Source organism: Micromesistius poutassou, assembly GCF_964030765.1.
Source record: "Micromesistius poutassou genome assembly, chromosome: 16".
Lineage (NCBI taxonomy): Eukaryota > Metazoa > Chordata > Actinopteri > Gadiformes > Gadidae > Micromesistius > Micromesistius poutassou.
The window spans coordinates 9,569,701-9,589,255 of NC_140286.1; the positions used below are offsets into that span (position 1 = coordinate 9,569,701).

The 19,555-nt window shown below is 46.7% G+C and overlaps 2 protein-coding genes across 3 annotated transcripts; both read right to left on the reverse strand.

Annotated features, from left to right (window-relative positions):
• Positions 1-2,060: 2,060 nt before the first annotated feature.
• On the reverse strand, positions 2,061-14,537 carry sec62 (SEC62 homolog, preprotein translocation factor). Its single transcript, XM_084481109.1, has 8 exons — positions 14,486-14,537; positions 11,754-11,862; positions 9,512-9,617; positions 8,213-8,414; positions 7,750-7,845; positions 7,096-7,156; positions 6,882-7,001; positions 2,061-6,191 (listed from the first exon to the last, which is right to left on the reverse strand). Exons 1-8 carry the CDS (start codon positions 14,519-14,521, stop codon positions 5,467-5,469), a joined length of 1,455 nt encoding a protein of 484 aa, XP_084337235.1. The 5' UTR covers positions 14,522-14,537; the 3' UTR covers positions 2,061-5,466.
• Positions 14,538-15,316: 779 nt separating this feature from the next.
• Positions 15,317-19,091, reverse strand: samd7 (sterile alpha motif domain containing 7; the record flags this gene model as incomplete). 2 transcript variants are annotated; one of them, XM_084480735.1, is made up of 8 exons in its annotated part: positions 15,317-15,559; positions 16,068-16,178; positions 16,284-16,394; positions 16,466-17,150; positions 17,391-17,472; positions 17,623-17,747; positions 18,532-18,655; positions 18,983-19,091. In XM_084480735.1, the coding sequence occupies 8 exons, from the start codon at positions 19,083-19,085 to the stop codon at positions 15,317-15,319; spliced, it is 1,584 nt and encodes a 527-aa protein (XP_084336861.1). The 2 variants fall into 2 exon arrangements, with proteins under 2 accessions (XP_084336861.1, XP_084336860.1); XM_084480734.1 differs by having other exon boundaries at positions 16,284-16,399; positions 16,486-17,150; positions 18,983-19,085.
• Positions 19,092-19,555: the final 464 nt, after the last annotated feature.

Below are 19,555 nucleotides of genomic sequence, written 5' to 3' on the forward strand. Positions count from 1 at the left end.
CCACATAAAGAGTGTAGACCCCCCTCCCACCCTCAATGTTTTCTCAATGGATCTCCACGAATCACACAAGTGGCCAATTTTGTTAAAAAAAACGGCGAATTTCGCCGAAAGGTGACTAGTTTGCATGCCTGTGTGTATAGCCTACGTGTGTGTAAGCGTAGGCTATGTTGTAGTTCCGACCTGAGGGGTGTTCCACAAAGCCGGTTTTATCACTTACCCAGCTAAGTTAACCCAGGGTTAGCGGCAACCCTAGGTTTTCCGTTCCAAAATGAACACGGTATGTAAGTTGCTATAGAAACATATGCTCTCAATCAAACCTGGTCGGAGCAGGTTTTGCGCAGGTTAAGTTTGGAAGATAACCCGGTTTTGCTTAAACCCGCGTTTATCGCAGCTTTTACGTGTTCGCCTATTGATATCGGAGCGCAAATAATTAGTGCAATTCACAGAGAGATTAATTAGACCACGGCACGACATATTGTCCTTTCCGGATGACTTTTTGCTGGAGAGATATCGTTTTTCACGTGATTCTTTGATATATTTAAATAGCCTTCTCCAACCCTACATTGTAAATGTTACCAATCGTGGATCTGCCCTCAGTTCACTACAAACAATTTGCATAGCTTTCCGTTTTTTTGCGACGGGTAGCTTTTTGTACAGTGTAGGAGATGCTGAGCACACAAAGCTACCGTCTGCCTCACTGCGTCTGTCTTGCGCAGAAGCGGTTATTGCGTAACTTCATCGTTTTTCCAGGCCATAAACCCACGAGACGCATGAAAATGGAGTTTCACCAACTTGCAGGTCAGCATTATCTACTTTAAGTGTTCCCAAATGGCTCCGAAATTATCCTTGTTGATTTTCATCTGGGTGTTATATTTCAGGATTTCCTAATGTAGGCCTAATTGGGTGCATTGATGGCACACATCCAATGTGAGCAATACATTTCAACAGGGTGCGTTGCATTATGAACATATCATAGACCTCATAAAATTGTTGTGCTTGTGCAAGATAGCTCAAAGTTTGTATTTGATCGCAGGGCAATTCGATGGGGATCTCCTAGGAGATCGAGGGTATCCATGCCTCCCGACGCTCATCACCCCGTACCCTAATCCCGCTCCTGGACCACAGACAACATTTAACCTGGCACACAGCAGAACCCGCGTTAAGATTGAAAATACATTCGGGATATTGAAGTCCAGATTCCAATGCCTACGTGGACTAAGAGTTTGTCCGGAACGGGCATGCGATGTTATTGTTGCATGCGCCGTCCTCCACAATATAGCCACTCTGCGCAAAGAGATGCCTCCCCACTTTACCCGTTCCTCGAGGAGGAACACATTCCGCAAATGTTTGTAAGGGCTGACAAAGGATGCGAGACCACATTTGCAGAAATCATTTCAATAAAAAAAACAAAAAAAAACACTTTTCTTCCATCATTTTTATTCTTTAGTTGCTGAGGGAGGAAAAAGAATAATTAGTACCTTGATCGGTAAAATATGCGGCCCGTTTCGCCATTTTGATCAGGATTTCCATGATCCATACATCACGTCTTTATAGGTTTGCCGTGAACGCGCACAACCCTGTGTTGACCAACCCTGTGTTGATTGAACTAATTCATAACCGGTGCTGTGGAACCGACAGCTCTGGGTTAGTCGGCACAGGATCAATCAACCTAGAGTTCAGCGTTAACTCTGTGTTTGTTAAACCTCCGTTCTTGGAACACCCCACTGGACATGGTGAGTTTAAACACATTTAAATGACCATTAGTGACAATAATAATAATAAAAAAAAAAATATATATATATTTTCTTTTTGACGAAATTTGAGACCCCCTTCAAATTTTGCTTTTGAGGCTTTCAGGGGGTCTCATGGGTTAATCGGGGGGGCCCAGCCCCCCCCGTATTTCGCACACTGATTATAACGTTTGAAATAGTAAGGTTTATGGTTTGGAGTGTCGTTTACAAGGTTAGTTATGGCTAAGTATTGACTTGATTCACTGCAATTTGTGTTGAATATTTACTATAACTTTGACCAGCAACTTTCCCCGAACTACTTAGGCAGGATATGCCCTGATTGGTCAGCAATTAGCGGGGAGCAGTCTGAAAAAAAATGGGACCACAACTTTGACGTGTGGGCGTGTATTACAAATACCACTGCTTTTACAATGAAGCAAATATCAGTTAATTGGTGGCGATCAACAACTCAAATATCTCCGTCCAGTGACGGACTGGACGGTCTGGCATTTGGGCAAATGCCAGAAGGGCCGCGGCCTCTCGTGGGCCGTTTGGGCCGGCCAATCACGGAGCGGCATGCTTGTTAGGAACGCGCGGCCCCACCGTAGCGACGGCGGCCCCGCATTATCTACCCCCCCCCCCCCCAACAATTACAGCCGCGGCCGGTTATAATGCGCAAATGCCCGGGCCGTTTTTTGCTCCCAGTGAGTCACTCCTAACAGTCAATGATCAGAAGACACTGCTGCTTTCTAGATTTTTATTGCAATGATAAGATATAGATATATTTCAAGACATCCAATTAAATTATACTCATAATATTGCATGAGACAGTCTTGGGTGGGTGGGGGGTGGGGGGGGAGAATTACGTCGATCCAAAACCACTAGGTGGGTGAGGAACTGTTGTTTTCCCGAGCAGAGAGCCAACAGGAAGGGTCTGTACATGTTCAGAAAGCGACACGATGCGAAGCAGCAGCAGCAGCAGAATAGAGTAATACAACACACAACAGACCGACACTCGGGGACAGATTAGCTTGTGTGTTTATGGAGCGCTCCGGCACCATCAGAGTGCTGCTACTACTGGCACGGTTCTTCCAGAAGACCGCGACACAGAAAGAAGAGAGACATGTCAAAAAACAAAAAAACAAACGAACAAAGATATAAGAATTAGTGAAGAGCGGAGCGGCTTGAAAAAAGTTTCCCGGGACGTTCTACAAAGTGTTCCAATGTTCTTTCAAAGTGAGGGAGGAAACAAAGAAAAAATGACAAGTCAAGCAAGTAAGGGGGTGGATTTCACTTCTGGACATTCAAATGATCACAGGTCTGGAGTTTCTACGCTAAAAGAGTCTAGACACGCACGCGCACGTTTTTCATAAACACTCGCCACGTTACGCAACACTGTCGAGGGAGCGGGGACGACGACTGCAGATGTTGGTCAACAAGCAACTGGTTTCCCAATCTGCCCATTAATGATTCACTGGTTCTGCGAGGGAGGCACGCGTAGCATTGCTGTACAGTATCGAACGACGCGACGACTCTGATACCACTGACATTAATGTTTAGTGACATTCAACGTTACAGCATCAGAATAACAGTGACAATTCCACATTTAAGCCCCTTGTGAGGATCCGTTCGTTGGCCAATTAGCTTGCTACCGGGGAGAAACACATCAGAAGCAAGGAAACAAAACCAAACCATTTCCTGTTACTGACGATATCACACCGTTCAAAATGAACAAGCGGTTTCACCATGTCTCGGGACTGAATGCAGGTGTATATATATATATATATATATATATCTATTTATATATATAGATATTGATATCTATATATATATATGATATCAATAAAATCAATTTATAAATGATATTTTTTAATATATATATATATAATTAAATATTATCCTCACTGTGAGTAAAAACAAAAACAAATGGAGCAATCCTAGCCAGAAGAAGTCAGCGCTGGGAGTGGTGGATCCACAGGCGTGGCCCCGCCTCCTAAACGCCACTGGGCGCTTCATTGGTTCTCAAATGAATGAAATTGTCATTTCGGGTTGTTGGTGGCAAGTTGAGACTACAGCCGGGAGGAAGGTCTGAAGAGAAAGCCATGGAAGGAAAGCCACGCCTCCTCTGACCCCGCCCCCCCCCCCTGCACGCCTGAGCTAGAAAGAGGATACTAGACTCATGGACCGATAGCGTGGGATAACTCGTGAAATTAGTCCAGACACGCTTAACTTGTGTCTTTCAGATTAAACCGCATATATTAGGACCCTTACTGGGCTTAAAAAGAAAAACAAAAAGGTTTAGGATGTGGCATTTTTTAAGTGTTACCAAACGAAAATGTTTCCAAATACATCCTGTGAGCTTAACATGCATAATAACATTATACTAAGGTGTACTATGTTCATTTGGCACTAGATTTTGACGGCATTATTCTTGTATTTTTCCCTGTTGTAAATCGGAATATTGACAATTATGTATGACAACAATTAACAACAGAAATCAATGGAAATCGCGTCTCATCTGCAGTTTTCAAAAAAAAGAAAAGAGACGGAGCTGCACCCCTGCATCAGACGTGAACGACATGTTGGACTGTGACGCCGTACAGAAGGGCCCCGCTACGGCGCCTCCATCACCTCAAGTACCTTCAGAGAGCCGCCGGACTGCCGGCCTCACGCGGATCAGAACCCACTACAGGGTGGAGGATCGGCGGGGGATCGGGTCCCGGTGTGGGGCGGGGGTTCAGGTCCCGGTACGGGGTGGGGGATCAGGTCCTGGTACAGGGGGTGAGGGGTGGAGGTTCAGGTCCCGGTACGGGGTGGAGGACCGGGTCCTGGTACGGGGTGGGGGTTCAGGTCCCGGTACGGGGTGGGGGACCGGGTACCGGTATAGGGTGGAGGACCGGGTCCTGGTACGGGGTGGGGGTTCAGGTCCCGGTACGGGGTGGGGGACCGGGTCCCGGTATAGGGTGGAGGACCGGGTCCCGGTACGGGGTGGGGGACCGGGTCCCGGTATATGGTGGAGGACCGGGTCCCGGTTCAAAGCAGGATGATTTGGTCCGGTTCACGGACATTTCTATTGGTCCGCTCTGGGCTCAAGTGTTGCCTGAGGAATACTGGGACCGATAAACGGGAAAGGGAGCGAAGGGGGAAGCAAACCGCGTGTCACCATAGATAAGGACCTGGACGACAACGGTAAATGTTCCCGCCTCGCTTTAATTCGCGGCGGGAACATTTACCGTTTAAAGTGATGTGCCGCGGGGGGACAGGAAGTGGCCTTTGGGCGGTGGGAAGGGGGTGGAGTAGGGGAGTGATCAGTGAGACAGGTTCATTCCTCAGGCAACAAAAACATGGCAGTTTCGCCCCCCCCTTCCCCCTTCAGGAGGCAGAAGATGGTAAAGACTAGGGATCCACCAAGAGGCTCCCGTTACGTGGGCTTTATTCGACTTGTTTTCTTTCATCTCTTCCCCCCCCCCCCCATTGTCATCTTGGCTCCTCCTTAACACCATTGTGGTCCTTGCCCCCCGACCCCACCCTCGCTCACACCTGGTCTGTATGGTCGCATGTGTAGTGGAAGAAGGCGGTCTTAAAGGTACAGCGAGACAGAAAGAGGGAGAGATAGGTTGTGGTCAGCAGGGGGGGCAGGACGGTCCTGGGAGTACCGCCACGAAGGAAGGGACAGAGAGACATAGAGAGGTAAAGAGAAATAGGACTGGAGATGAAGAAAAAAGAGTTTATAGTTTCAACAGCCGGGAGGCTTCGTCTCCGCGCCTCCTCGCTCCTCCTCCTCCTTCTCCTTCTCCTCCTCCTCCTCTTCGTCCTCCTCCTCCTCTGTGTGCTGCTCCAGCTCCTCCCTGGTGATCATCTCAAAGTCGTTCCCGTTGCTGTGCTGCGAGCCGTCCTCCTCGCGCCTCTCGCTCTCCGTGTCCGAGTGGCGCTCTGCCGGCACCACCGCTACGCCCGATCCGCCTGCCCCCTTGTCCCCCGCCTCCACCTCAGGATCATCTTCCTCCCCCTCTCCCGACTGTTCCGGACACTGTGGCTTCACCATCTCTTCCTCCTCCTCTTCCTCCTCCTCCTCCTCTTCTTCCTCCTCCTCCTCCTCCTCGCAGTCCTTCTCGTCGCTGTCGGACTTGTGTGTCTTGGCAGTGGTGGGGGTGGAGGTGCTGCTGGTGGCGGCGGCGCCGGCGGTGGAGGTCACCGGGGCGCTGGCGTCTGTGACGGCGGCGTCTGCATCGGCATCAGCGTCCGCATCTCCGTCCGCATCTCCATCTCCGTCCGCATCTCCATCTCCGTCTGCGTCCGTCTTGTCGGAGCCCTTCTTGGAGCGCGGGCCCTTGTACTCGTGTGTGTAGAGCGGCCGGAAGGAGTCGATGAAGCCCACGTCGGCCGTCAGGTTGGGCAGGAACCAGAAGTGGTGGCGGCCGCCCGTCACCAGCCAGATGAGCAGGAAGAGGATGCAGCGCGCTACGGATACAGAGAACATGTCACAGGTCGTTGTTATTCGTCAATGCAAATCACCATGCATCCAAATAATCATACATCACAATGCAAATAATAAATAAAAAATGATCCTAATTCATTATCGGAATTATTAATATTATTAATACATTATTAATATTAAGAAGAATAAATAATAATACAAATAATCATACCTAATAATACAAATGAACATAAATGAGTAGTCTACATTGTTGTTATCCTCTGCATATAAATCAGCACGCAGGAGCAAATTTGCATTTTATAATGCAAAAACAAGCTGTTTCTGTATACTTTTTACAAACATGCTTGAACGTGTATTCAAACTAGATAATACAAGAAGGAAGTCTTTTTTGAGTGTTTCCCATTGGCAGACTCATCTTTAAAGAAAAAAGATTAACCAAAAAGCAATTCCAAGGGAAGAATGAAACGTTATGACTGAGCATCATTTTAAAATGTGCATATAATAAAAAAAAAAGGAATACAAATAGATATATACAAACACAAACATACACACTGTATAACATAGCTTAGCTTTAACACCCTGCCTTTGTTGATTCAACAGTTCTCCATGTTGTTCTTTATTGTCGTTTTGTGGCGAGTTATATGCTGTATGCCTGCATACGGACCATAACCTTTTGAAACGTGCAGCATAGCGGTACTCTGAGGAATACTCACCGACGGCCAGCAGCAGGATGCTAGCCACGAAGCAGCCTGCCGCCACGCTCAGATAGTACACGCCCACACGCATCTCAGCCGGCCACAGAGGGAACAGTGTGGCAGCGATCACCGCAATGACTAGAGAGACAGACACAGACACCCACACGTTAAGGACCCAGCAGTGAGGGGTCACAGAGACGTTAAGGGCCACTCTCATCTGCCACAGACTCACCAAGGATCAGCCCCATAGCAAAGGTTTTGAAGTGGACCGGGTCATAAATCCAAACAAACACCTGCGGACAGAGTGGAAGAGCATTATCAAGGCATTTTCAAGATTAAATTATTCACGGCTGTTCCGATGGACTTAGACATGGACGTATTTCCATGTCTTTGTGGTCTTCTTAAAAGATTGCCTAACATTCTTAGAAAGCGATTCTCAAAAGTGAGGTTTGGGGAAAGGCACAGAGCCAGCCAACGTTCTGCACTCATACATATACATTTAAGTAGGAAATACTCTATTACCACTCTACTCTAATACTCTATCTACTATTATATAATATAATGTTTACTGCCGTTGGCGTTAACATTCTGTTGGTTTTACAAAGTCAAAGATAACTCTAATCTTAAGGGGTCGGCTTTCACTGGGTTCAGAGTTGAACCTTGAGCACAGAGTCAACGTGGAAACCCGAGCTGTCCACTACGCCCAGGGTAGTGTCAACGCTAGGACGGGCTTCGACGCTCGACTCCCTACAAAAACACAGGTGGCACCAACACTGAAGGTTCACCATGCAATCTAACACTTGAGGCGTGCTTTAAATGCCTACGTGTGGCCATCACTCTCTCTTCCTCTCTCTCAGTGTCTCTCTCGCTGTCAGTGTCTCTCTACCTCGTTTCCGTCCAGGAAGAGCTGGTCCTCGTGGGGCTCCAGTTTAAACTTCTTCTTCACGTCCTTCTTCTTCTTGGGGGAGCCGGGGCTGTCGTCCTGCAGAGCAAACACAACCCTTGCGCCGTTACACTTTATATTCAGATACATGCATTCAGTGGTGAACTTTCAAATGGCCGTCAGTAATGGCCCAAGCGAATGGATGACTAAATGGAAAAACTTCATAAGGCCCCATGTTGACAAATTATCTGGTGAAATCCATTCTCAGATGATTTCACCAGATAATTTGTCAACATGACCCCTAGTGATGGGCCTTGTGAAGCGATAAGATGACAGATATGACTATTTGACATACAAGTGTATTTTTTTTAGCATTCCTCCTGACCCTTTGCTGTGTGTGGTAGCAGCAAGGCGACGATATAGCGTTAAGAGTCTAGAATCCAAATGGCAGCGAGTGTGTACGTACACCCTTCTCTTTCTTAGCCTCGTCAGAGTCCTTCTTCTTCTCTTTGTCTTTTTTCCCCTTTTTCTCCTCCTCCTTGCTGCTGTCTCCCTTGGTTTTCTCCTTCTCCTTTTCCTTCTCCTTCTCCTTCTCTTTCTTTATCTCCTTCTCCGGCTTCTTCTTCATCACTTTGAGAGCGCGGTGGAAGAACTGCTTCTTCAGGAGTCTAACAACAACAACAACAACAACAACCGTCAGACTGATTAAACACGTGTTTCGGAGGCAGTTACTATTAAGCAAAACAACTATTTTGCAACTAATCACACTACGGAGGACTGGAGGGGCTTAGTTTTGGCAGTGTTTTGCATGCAAATGCATTCACTGATGTACACTGCTAGGACACACTCATTAAACCTGTTGGCAGAAACTATGATGACAACCACGGGGTGTTTTGACTGGAAGAGTTGGCAACACAGCGCAACATAAATTATTGCCAGCATAGTGCAGACATGATGATTGATCAGAAAACAAAAACAAATGGCATTGCTTTGAGTGTTTTAAAACTGAGAAATACTAGAGTGGTTCTAGCCAGGGGTGTGTGGCTAACCCCCCCCCCCCCCCCCCCTCTGATAACTCTGTTGGCTCAAGGTCATGTGTTGCCCCAGACAGGTGATCAAACAACAACAGACGGCATGCTTCCTGCTATAAATCTAATGACAGTGTGCCAGTTAGACTGCCTTTTGTTTGTTTTTGTCCGTTTTGGCACCGATGCACTAGTACAGCTGGCCTAAGACTACATATTTTTTAAATGTTTACTATGAATCTAACGTAACCTAATTCAATCTAAAAACGTATCTCTTTAAGACAATGTGACTGCCTTAAACTACATGACTAAAGGGCTGATTATGGTTCCACGTTCACACAACGCAAGGGGGTTGCGGACCCTCCTTGCGTCCACCGCAAGGGCCTGACATGCGCCTCCCAAAAAATGTTACATTTCCCTTGAGGCGACACAGCCACAAGAGCTGTGATTGGTCCGCTCACTAAAACCCGACGCAGAACCATAAAGGTTCACGACTGCGTCGAAGCGTCTGCGTGGTCATTGCGTTGTGTGAATGTGGAACCATAATCAGCCCTTAAGACGGTTTTACTGTCTAAAACTGATCTTAAACTAAATCTCTGTGACACAGATCCAAATATAAAGACAACATTCATGCTTGGCACATCACCACGTCCTATTTCTCCAGTTATTGGGTCTGAAATAAAAGCAAACAGGCCATAAAGAGAGTGGCTGTGTTTCAGCGAGGTCTATCTACAGCCTACCGGTTGCAGTAGTCCACCACGGACTCCCGGGTGGTGAACAGGGCCTCCTCTCCCTTCTTGGCCTTGGCCCACTTGGAGTCCAGCAGACAGTCCACAGCCTTGGAGGCTACAGGACAGAGGGAGCAGAGGAGCGCGTTGTTGTTACAGTACAGATAAGACACAGGATTAGGGAACAAAGGACGCATTCAAACATGCATATCTAGGGATGCACCGATCCCAGTACCGGTACTTAGACGGGGGGCCGGTGCTGTGCTCATGTACTCTATCAGATATAACCACCAAAACCAACACTCCCCTCGACCAAGGGACCCCGGCAGCACGTTTGTGTGGACCTCTGCCTGGGCAGTGGTTGACTGTGGCTTCCGAAAGAAAGTTTAGTCTTCAGAAACGTATTGTATACCAGTACTGTGTGTGTGTGTGTGTGTGTGTGTGTGTGTGTGTGTGTGTGTGTGTGTGTGTGTGTGTGTGTGTGTGTGTGTGTGTGTGTGTGTGTGTGTGTGTGGTACTAAAAAAGGTATGACGAAGTCACTGTGTGCCGTAACCATGGCAATAACACGCCCCCCTCTTTTCTAGAACTCTCAGACAAAAACAATTTTTTTAAGATCTAAAGGTGTTCGAATTCCCACTGACACAGTGGCCCAACAGCAATGGTGTTATTAAGTACTCATACCAGTACTCTGAAGTACCCCAAATAAAACTACTTGTACTTGGCCTGAGAAAAAAGTGGAATCGGTGCATCCCTATGCATATCAGCAGTAAAAGAAAATAAATATCAGGCACTTTCAGAGTACATTGCACTGGAAAATTGCCATTTGTGTGAACATCTTTCGGCTCGGGCTTTAGACATGTTCTTCTAATATTACTTTCAAGTAAAGGTAGTCAAAAAAATAAATGAAATAAATAAAAAAATAGAAATGAATGCACTCCAATGAATCACTCCAAACACAGAATTTGGACCCACAATTGTTGCTCTTTAGCATGTTGCACTCATGTACGTTTTACATAACTTACCACAATGTAACTGACCCTTCATACAGGGGACCATATAGAGTCTGCTATGCTTATTAAAGGATAGCATTTCCGGACACATGTCCTGATCTGTCAGCCGCTATTACGTGGATAGCACTAAAACAAACAGCAGATCCATATGCTGTTGATATGATGTGTCACAGCCATGGGAGATGAGATAAAAGAAAGACAATACCATAAAATGGAAAAACAAAAGGTTTGCCCTAAAGACCAAAATAAATCGGAGCAGTACTTTAAAAGGCACTCGTCCTCCTCTTCAGCTCTTCACCTTAGGTTTTGTCCTACTTAGAACTGTGGCAGTTCATCCGAGTCAATTAATCTGTGACACTTCTTCTGCTACTCCCTCACTAGGCTTAAACTGTGGTAGTCCAGTGAGGGCTGTAAAACCAGATTGTATGTTTGAAACATAACTTTCTGACTACAGCCATTATCACACCATGTACATGGTCTGCTGTTAAATATTTCTATAGTGGGGCTTTTTCCCCCCAATACACTGTTTGGTATCAGACTGCAATCAAAGTCCAGGAGCAGCATCAGTATATCCTCATGGTGCATATCATTCAACACACACACACACACACACACACACACACACACACACACACACACACACACACACACACACACACACACACACACACACACACACACACACACACACACACACACACACACACACACACACAAAATGACAAAGAGAGAGACTTGGAGACCATATCTTGGGACCACAGTGGTGGAACGAGCTCCCTGCTGATGTCAGGACCGCAGAGTCACTCACCAGCTTCCGTAAACGACTCAAAACCCACCTGTTCAGAGTTCATCTAGACTCTACATTCAGTCCCTCATTTGTCTGTTGCACTATTGTTTGTTGTACGTCCTGGCACTGGATGAACGCACTTAATGCAGGTTGTGTTCATTCATTGTACTTAATTGTGTAGCATGTACTTAATTGTGTTGTGCATGCATGTTGTGTAGCATGTACTTAGTTGTGTAGCATCTGCAGTAGCTAGCTATCACTGCTGTATACGGGGAATGGGGTTAGCCTGGCGATTGTTAGTACTTGCACTTGGTTCTATGAACATCTTTACTGTACCAACGGCGATATATTGTTTCACTTCTTATGACAAATGTACTTATTGTAAGTCGCTTTGGATGCTGCTAAATGCCCTAAATGTAAATGTAAATGAGATGAAGAGAGAGCTAGAGAACTGACCGACAAAGTAGTCCACCCGATGGCCCATCATACTGGTCGACTTGGTGGGGCAGTTGAACCGGAGGTACTTAGCCACCGCCTTCTCCTCCTTGGTGGGCTCACTCACCTCCTGCAGGAGCACACACACACAACCATGTACCTGTGTCCATTGACATACCCACTTACGACTGCATAACATACATGATTAGATGGACAATTACCCTTGGTCATCCTTCATGCTAGGCTGGGCCGGTAGCACGGTTATACCAAGGTATTCAGAAATACAGAAGGTATGATATTAAATACTGTCAAAAATACAAACGCACCTCTTTCTGTTAAACTTTTTCCCAGGATATATATATATAGCAGGATATATAATTAAATAGTCCAAAATAAAGTCTTCCCTGATACACGATATACATTTGCATTGTTGTTGAGACTGAAATGCCCAGGAAACTGAAAGTGACAGTTATAGCAGCACACTGCTGCTGTATATATTGGATATTCAACAGATATTGACACTCCAAAATACAGCGATCTGATGCAGGGAACTGAAGACGCGATCACGAGAGTAGGAGTAATACTACTAAATTGCTGTTTAGAAGTGTATCCCACTAGCTCTACAACAGCAAAAAGCAGGTGAAAAACAGTGTGGCCAGTGGCACTCCGGTGTGGGTGTAACGCACATAAACTGTATATAATCCAGGATAAACATACTTTCCACCAATGTGTACATTGGTGGAACTTGCTGCCTCTAAACTAAAAAAGAAGTGGGTCCTACTTATTGAGATTTGGACTGAATCTATGGAAGAAGGGCGCTTATATCCTATTCATAATTCTATAGGCCATAAGAATTTAATCTGAGCAAGACTTGTCGATGTTGGCAAATTTCACATTAGACCCACAGCATTGAAGGCTAGACAATGTCATACATGCTACAATGACTTCTTTCAGCTTTATTTCGTTTTTTTACCCAAATACGTCATATACACCGTATACCCCAGTGAAATGTCAGAAAGGCATGGAAAAAAAAAGATACCGCCCAAGCCTACTTCTTCTATACTATTCGAGCGACAAGACACCTATGAAATGTACCACTGTATTGAAACGGTTTCACACTAGACCAACCACTTCTATCAAAGATCACCTCTAACCTCTTGGAAATAAACTAGAATCTCGTGGGTTCATATTTAAGCGAGAACGTTTCACTCACAAGCCACTTTAAATCAGAAATCCTATGGCCATTAAAGACGCCGTTATCTATACAATTTGGGACATGTCACATCTTAATTTTGCTCACATGGGAAATGGAAGGAAAAAAGGTGCTTTGTCAGCCTAGCTGAACTGTCTCTGTGCTTAGAGTCTGCATAGGAGAGTTCACAAGCGAGTTCTTACAGACAGCTGCTGATCAGGGCAAATGAAGGGATGTAAGGTGCTCTCTGTGGATGTACTAAGACCAGCATCCGCCTGCCAACCTGAAGTGGTGTTCTGCATGTCAACACACAGGCATCTCAGAGAGAGAGAGAGAGAGAGAGAGAGAGAGAGAGAGAGAGAGAGAGAGAGAGAGAGAGAGAGAGAGAGAGAGAGAGAGAGAGAGAGAGAGAGAGACCCCTAGGGCCCTGGGTCTTCATCTATATATTCTACCTGGACAGAACGCACAGATATCATCTTGAATCTACTCCCGTATGTCAAAGACCAGTCACACACCAACACACACACAGCCCTCTCTGGGGGCCCACAAAGCGAGCTTAGCTTGCCAGCACTTGGCCATTTCCCCAGAATGCAAAGCTAGTTGGCTAGTATTACACAGGAGAAACTATGTACAACAGTTTATTTAAACTGCTGCACCGTGCAAAAAAAAGTATTAGGACCAAACACAACATATCTAAATGTGGATGATTTTAGTGCAAAGCAGCACGCAAAAACGTCAAAATAACACAGCATCCACAAAGTAAACAAGAAAACCAAAACCTCTCAAAATGTAAACGTAAAGCAATGCTTAATTTCGTGAAGACCCCTTCCCCTGTATCACACCATGCGATATAGAGACGAGGAGAGGTTGTACTGTTGTGCAACCCAACACATGGTAACTATTGTATAATGCCGGTCATAAAGCAGCAACAAACGACATGCCGGCCTCGTTATGATGCAGGCATGTCATGACGATGGCCTCTTTCCTATATCCTGACTTAAGTATTTTACATAGAAACACGTTTGTCGTCCTCTAATGAAGATCATCATCTGCCATGATCTGTGAGACGGAGGCTTTGTCTTGCCTTCTGTGCGGTTGGCACTGCAGCTGTAGCCGGTGTTTACTGAAGAGTTGTTTATTTGCTGTGTAATTAACGTGTGTAACGCAGAGAGGGAAGGATCTGACGCAGATTAGCGGGCTAACGTTCTCCAACCAGTTGAAATGGATGCACTTGTCTTGTGTTTGGACAGTCCGCACGCCTGCTAGCGTCCTTGTAACGGCGACTGTGGCATTTTGAACCCCAGGACGTATTCAAGTGTCTTTGTGGGAACATAAACGTGTTTCCAATAAGTTTTCAAAAATAAAAACATTGGCACAGTTTGGCCAAACAGCTAAAGCTAGCGTAGTTAGCTATAATGTGCGCTCATCTATTCGCCTGAGAAGGTAAACACTTGGACTGGTTGTGGTCGAGATATGTCATGAGACCGTTTGTAAAGTCTTGTATGTTTCTATAAATTGTCGCTTTGTTCGCCCGCAAGAGACTTTAGGGGAAAGATGGTACCTGGATCCGCTTCTTGTGCCTCCTGCGCTCCGCCATGATCCTCCAACTCAGCTCTTCTTCTGACGTGTACGCGCATGCGCATTGTGAGTACTATCCCGAATCGCAGACCCAATTAATTATGGAATATAGGTTATTAATTCCCCTCCACAAGGCATATTAACAAGCTTATTTCATGATGATAATTTAAAGGCATGCATGCATTTATTCTTGGGGTATATATCAGAATATGAATAATGGGGCTGACTCAGGATGCTAAATAGAAAAAGTCTTTATTTACATGCAAACATTCGTAAACCAATTTAATTAGGATTTTCACCTTCACATAGTAAAAACCCTTTTCATCATCCTAAACATAAACAAAGACTTAAAAAATATGTAATCATTTCAAATTCTGTACAAACGCTGAGAAAAGAGCAATAGCAGCCTCAATAAAGAGTTAAACACAGAATAGGATATAGGCCTATGGTTCAATAATTCACGGTTTTGTGAACAAACACCAATATTAAGGATAGATAAAAAGCTTCTCCCATTGTATCTAAAAAATAGCAGACATGTCATTTTACTTCACTTTTAGAGCTATGGCAAACAAAATAGACAAATTATGTTTATTGTGAGTTGTCCCTGATTGCAAGATGTGCAGTCTATTACAAGGTAAACCGATAAAAGCCAACTATCAACAGGTATGTATCAACAGGTATGCAGGTAGGTGTCAACAGGTATGTAAAAAACATCCATAAAACAATCAGCGAACAGGCCTACCATGTAGGCCTACAACAGCATCCAGAACCCCATCCAGAAATCGGGCCTCATAACGCAGCTCTCCTACGCTACCTACGCGGTCTCGCTGCTCGCAGAAGGAGGGGAGTGGTTCTCCGTCTCGTTGAGGTGCTCCGGTTTGAGGAGGTCCGCTTCTCTCGGGCTCCCCATGATCTCCTCGCTGTTGCACGCGACGGGCGACCCAACCTCCGACGACCTGTCGCCGGGCTTGTCGGATGCGGCCTGGATGGCTGCTGCGGCGGTGGCGGGAAGCGGGAGGTTCATCATGTAGAACATGCTGCCCAGGCGCCTCGACACCTGAGGGGGAGCGGGCGGCGGGTCCGTTAGAAACCGTGTTCCATCAATAATCGATGAACACCGCACTCTCTTTTATGTGCATGTCAGCAACGCAGTGCTTCTAGAATATTTGAACTGGGGGGGGGGGCAGGCTGAGTTATTCTATCAGAGGGACCATAAGACCGTTTTAAATGTCATTCAATGTCAGTGGTTAGTGGTTAGGTTCTTTAGCCAGAGGTTTTTGACGACAAGGCTAAAAATGTTTGCTGATGCACACTTTTTCCAAAATAATAATAAAAGGTTCCACAATACCAAAATGCTCAACCCAAGAGACGACATCAAAGGTAAGTGGACATCAACTTGCACCAATTTGAGACAATCAGTGATCCATCATTGTAATAACTAGTGTTCCAGCACAGTAAAAGTGTCCTTGATATGCACTTAAGCGTTTGGTGACTTTCATTTTGATCCCTAACCAGAACACAGTAAAAACACAGTAGTCTCCTATCATGAGTCCCTGTCTCCGTACCTGAGAGCGGACCTTGAGGGCGGGCCCTAGCTTGAGCCCCAACGTGTCCAGGAGATGCTCTTCAGAGAGCAGGGGCAGCGTCTCCCCATCAATCATGTGGTCCTTGAAGACCTGCAGCGTGAAATCACTTTGCTTTAATACAACACAGTAAAGAGTTTTATATATATCGGAAGGCCACAAGATACTCAAAAAACAAAGTGACCGCACCAAACCAACCTGGGCATATTCAGAGCAAGTGGGTATATTGTGGATGAAATTAGAAACATCATCCACAGTCCATTTCCTCATGTTTTCAGAGGCCTCTTCCCCATTGAGATAGAGATTGGGCTGACCTGTTGAAAACAACAAATTATCAACTTGTTGCAGTGTACAATAATACAATGGCATACATGAAAACATGGATTGAATGGAAGCGTACCAGGTTGAATGAGACCAGGCACTGGGAACATGTGCGGTACGCCTGTGAGATTCCCAGCCGCGGCGGGGAACATGAACTTGTCCTGAAAAGCCGAGCACTGGCCGGCCATGTCTTTGTCCACGCTGTTGGCCGCGTCCGGGGAGCCGCCCTGACCGTTGCCGCAGGCTTTCCGCAGGCCTTGCTCCGCCTCCTTGTAGTTCTTCCTCGCCGCCGCCGTCAGCTCCGACTCCATCTTGATGGGCAGGTGCGTCTTGTGGGCGCCGGCCTCCTCGCCTGCGTCCCCCTTGGCCTCCGCGTCCTTCTCCTCGCCAGACGCGGCGCCGGGGCTCCGCTCCACGCCCTTGTCCTCGGCGTGGCCCTTCAGGCTGGCCATGGTGCTCTCCGTGCTCTTGTGGCTGGCGGGCCTTCTCCCCGCCCGGCGCCCTCTCTCCCGATGCAGGGTGCTCATGGGCGGGTAGGGGCTGGCGGACATGACCATGCTGTTGGAGTGCAGGTCCTCCAGCGAGGGCCGGTCCACGAAGACGTCGTGGCCATCGGTCATGCGCTGGCGTCCCCTGAAGGCCATGGCGTTGGCCTGGTACAGGAGCGGGTTCTCCATTCCCATCAGCCCCTTCTGGTGGGCGCTCTCTAGCTCCTTCTGGTGCAGGATGGCGTTCATCTCCATCCTGGACACACGCAAGGACAAGGACATGCAGTGCGTGAGCCCGTCGGGTGTCGTAGCAGCGAGAAGGCAGGGGGCGTGGGTGTTAGCTATTCTTACTTCACCACAAGGGAAGGTTCATGGAATTTGATCAAATTTGACTTGTATTAACAGTCACTTGGATTTCACTTGGACTCGAGTCAAGTATTGCTCGCCCGTTGGTTTGACTTTATAAAAAATGTTGAGTTATGTGGCTGCACAATACCTGGCTATGTTCTGCTTATGAATGAGCTCCTGTCGCCGGGCAACTGTTTCCATGGGTTCTGAGGGCAAGAAGCCATAGCCTGCTGGGACAGACAAAACATGGAGGAGGCGACCCAAAGGGGTTGGCACGGGATGGGTGGTGATTATTAACACTTCATAACGATTTGTTCTCATGCTTGAGGGTCTGTATTTGACATGGTAAAGTGTGTGTGTGGGGGCGGAGCCACCATTACCTGCTCCTGAGAAGTTTCTTCCAGGATGAACGTTGGCATGTGGCATGAGTGGCGGGCCAAGGTGGTTTCCCATGTGCATTTGTCTGGCTTCAGAAGATACCATCTCTGTGGGGGGGACCATCTCCCTGCAGAGATAGAGAGACATGAGAGTTGTCAACCCAAGGCAAGAGATATTAATAATACCCTTTTGACACAAAAAGCTGCTTGTATATGCAGGATCAACCCACTACAATCAGGCGATTGACTCCTTTCCCACTTTCATGCGACAAGTTTGCCTTTCCGTTTTTTTCCAGCTATGTCACATTCAACATGACAAACGTTCCGGAAACAGAGTTACCAGGGTTACTAAACAGTAACAAGCAGCATGGAGGCCAATTACAATGTTTTGGTTGTTACTTTATTCTATAGTCTACTCCAGTCTTTTAAAACTCAGCGCAGACTCAACGATGTTCGAGCGCTACTTCAACGGCGTGGTTGTGGCTGAGATCCTGTGGCGTAACTATCGGTAAGCAGGTACTCCAGTTGCTTACGGGCCCTGACCAATCAGGGGGGCCGTCAATCTTCGGAGGGCTCCAACCACCCCAGCGACTTCATCTTATCGCCCGGGCCCTGCATTCAGCGCTAGTTCCAAGTTTCAAATTGAGCTGCTCCTGAGTTGCTCCCCCCCCCCTCCCCCTGTCAACAATCCCGTCCGCCTGCAATCCAACACTAATGTAAGCATTATAAGATTCTACAGATTCTCCCTCCGGCCAAAAACCATCCTGCTTACGGGCCCGTCGTTGGCTTGTTACGCCACTGCTGAGATCACAAAGAGTCGCAGAAGTTACAGGCGAAGCAGACCATTGCGCTAAAGTCTCCACCTGTAATCCACCAATGTGGCAAATTCTTGCAGTATTTGAAGGTACTGACCTCTCCATGAAGCGGGGTTCAAACTGTGTGGGGACCCCGTGCATCCTCTGCTGCCCCTGGCTGAGGATCTGTGGAGCCATGGCCATCTGGTTCCGCATGATCATCTCCTGCCTCTGCCTCAGCTCTGGAGAACAAGCAGAGATCCCCCCCATGATGTAGCTCAGCGAGAAAGCAACTATAGCTACAGTGCAGTAAAAGAACAGCCTCAGAACAACCAAAGCCAGAAGGTAGGCATATATTAAAATCTCTGCTGTTTTCTGACTCTAGAGTGGGAAACGTGCCCTGAACAAACAATGTGCGGCTCACTTTATAAACAGCCTGCAAGCCAAATTTGTACACAAAAGTTTTTGCACAAACTCATGTTGACTTAACATCCACATTCTTGAATCTAAGTTGTCTAAAGCCACATTTGTAAGTATATGCAAGGTCATTTGTAAGGTAATTGCCTTACCTCCGGCGGACATGCCGTTAACCAGGCGGTACCAGTGCTTCTCATCCAGCGCCCCCTGCTCACCAAGCGCCGTCATCTTCCTCAGCTGCTCCCGTGGCGTCATGACAACCCCGCCGGTCAAACGGTGGTCGAAGCCTGGGGAGGGGATGGGAGACACAAACAGATCAAATATTGATGGAGGGCCATCCTGTTTCACCAGGTGTAGACGCAATTATCTGCAACTCGTATGTCTCTTATGCCTTTAGGTCTACTTTAGCCAGTTTCAATCAGGCTACGTTACACAGCTATACAGTAATTATGTGTGGGGTTTTTCCCCGTATGAGTTCCTATTTCTAACACCAGGGCGCAGCAGAGATTAAAACATTAAATAGCTGGCGGCGCATGTTATGCACGAGAGAGCTATTCGAATGTGGCCTATTCATTTTCAACGAATACGATTGAATCCAACTGAGTTAAGTCCTACTGAAAAAAACAGCTGGTGACTTTAATTTTCTTTATTTCACACTTCGCTCTTGTCAAGCAGAAGGCACACATTCATTTCAGAATTTCAAAACAATCTTCAGGCAAAGAATC

What these genes read in the sequence shown, in the direction of transcription:
- sec62 (XM_084481109.1), bottom strand. Translation starts at nt 14,521, where the DNA reads ATGGCGGAGCGCAGGAGGCACAAGAAGCGGATCCAG. An exon ending in GGCACAAGAAGCGGATCCAG is followed by an intron (nt 11,863 to 14,485) that starts GTACCATCTTTC and finishes GTGCTCCTGCAG; the next exon opens with GAGGTGAGTGAGCCCACCAA. An exon ending in TCTTCCTGGACGGAAACGAG is followed by an intron (nt 7,157 to 7,749) that starts GTAGAGAGACAC and finishes CTCTGTCCGCAG; the next exon opens with GTGTTTGTTTGGATTTATGA.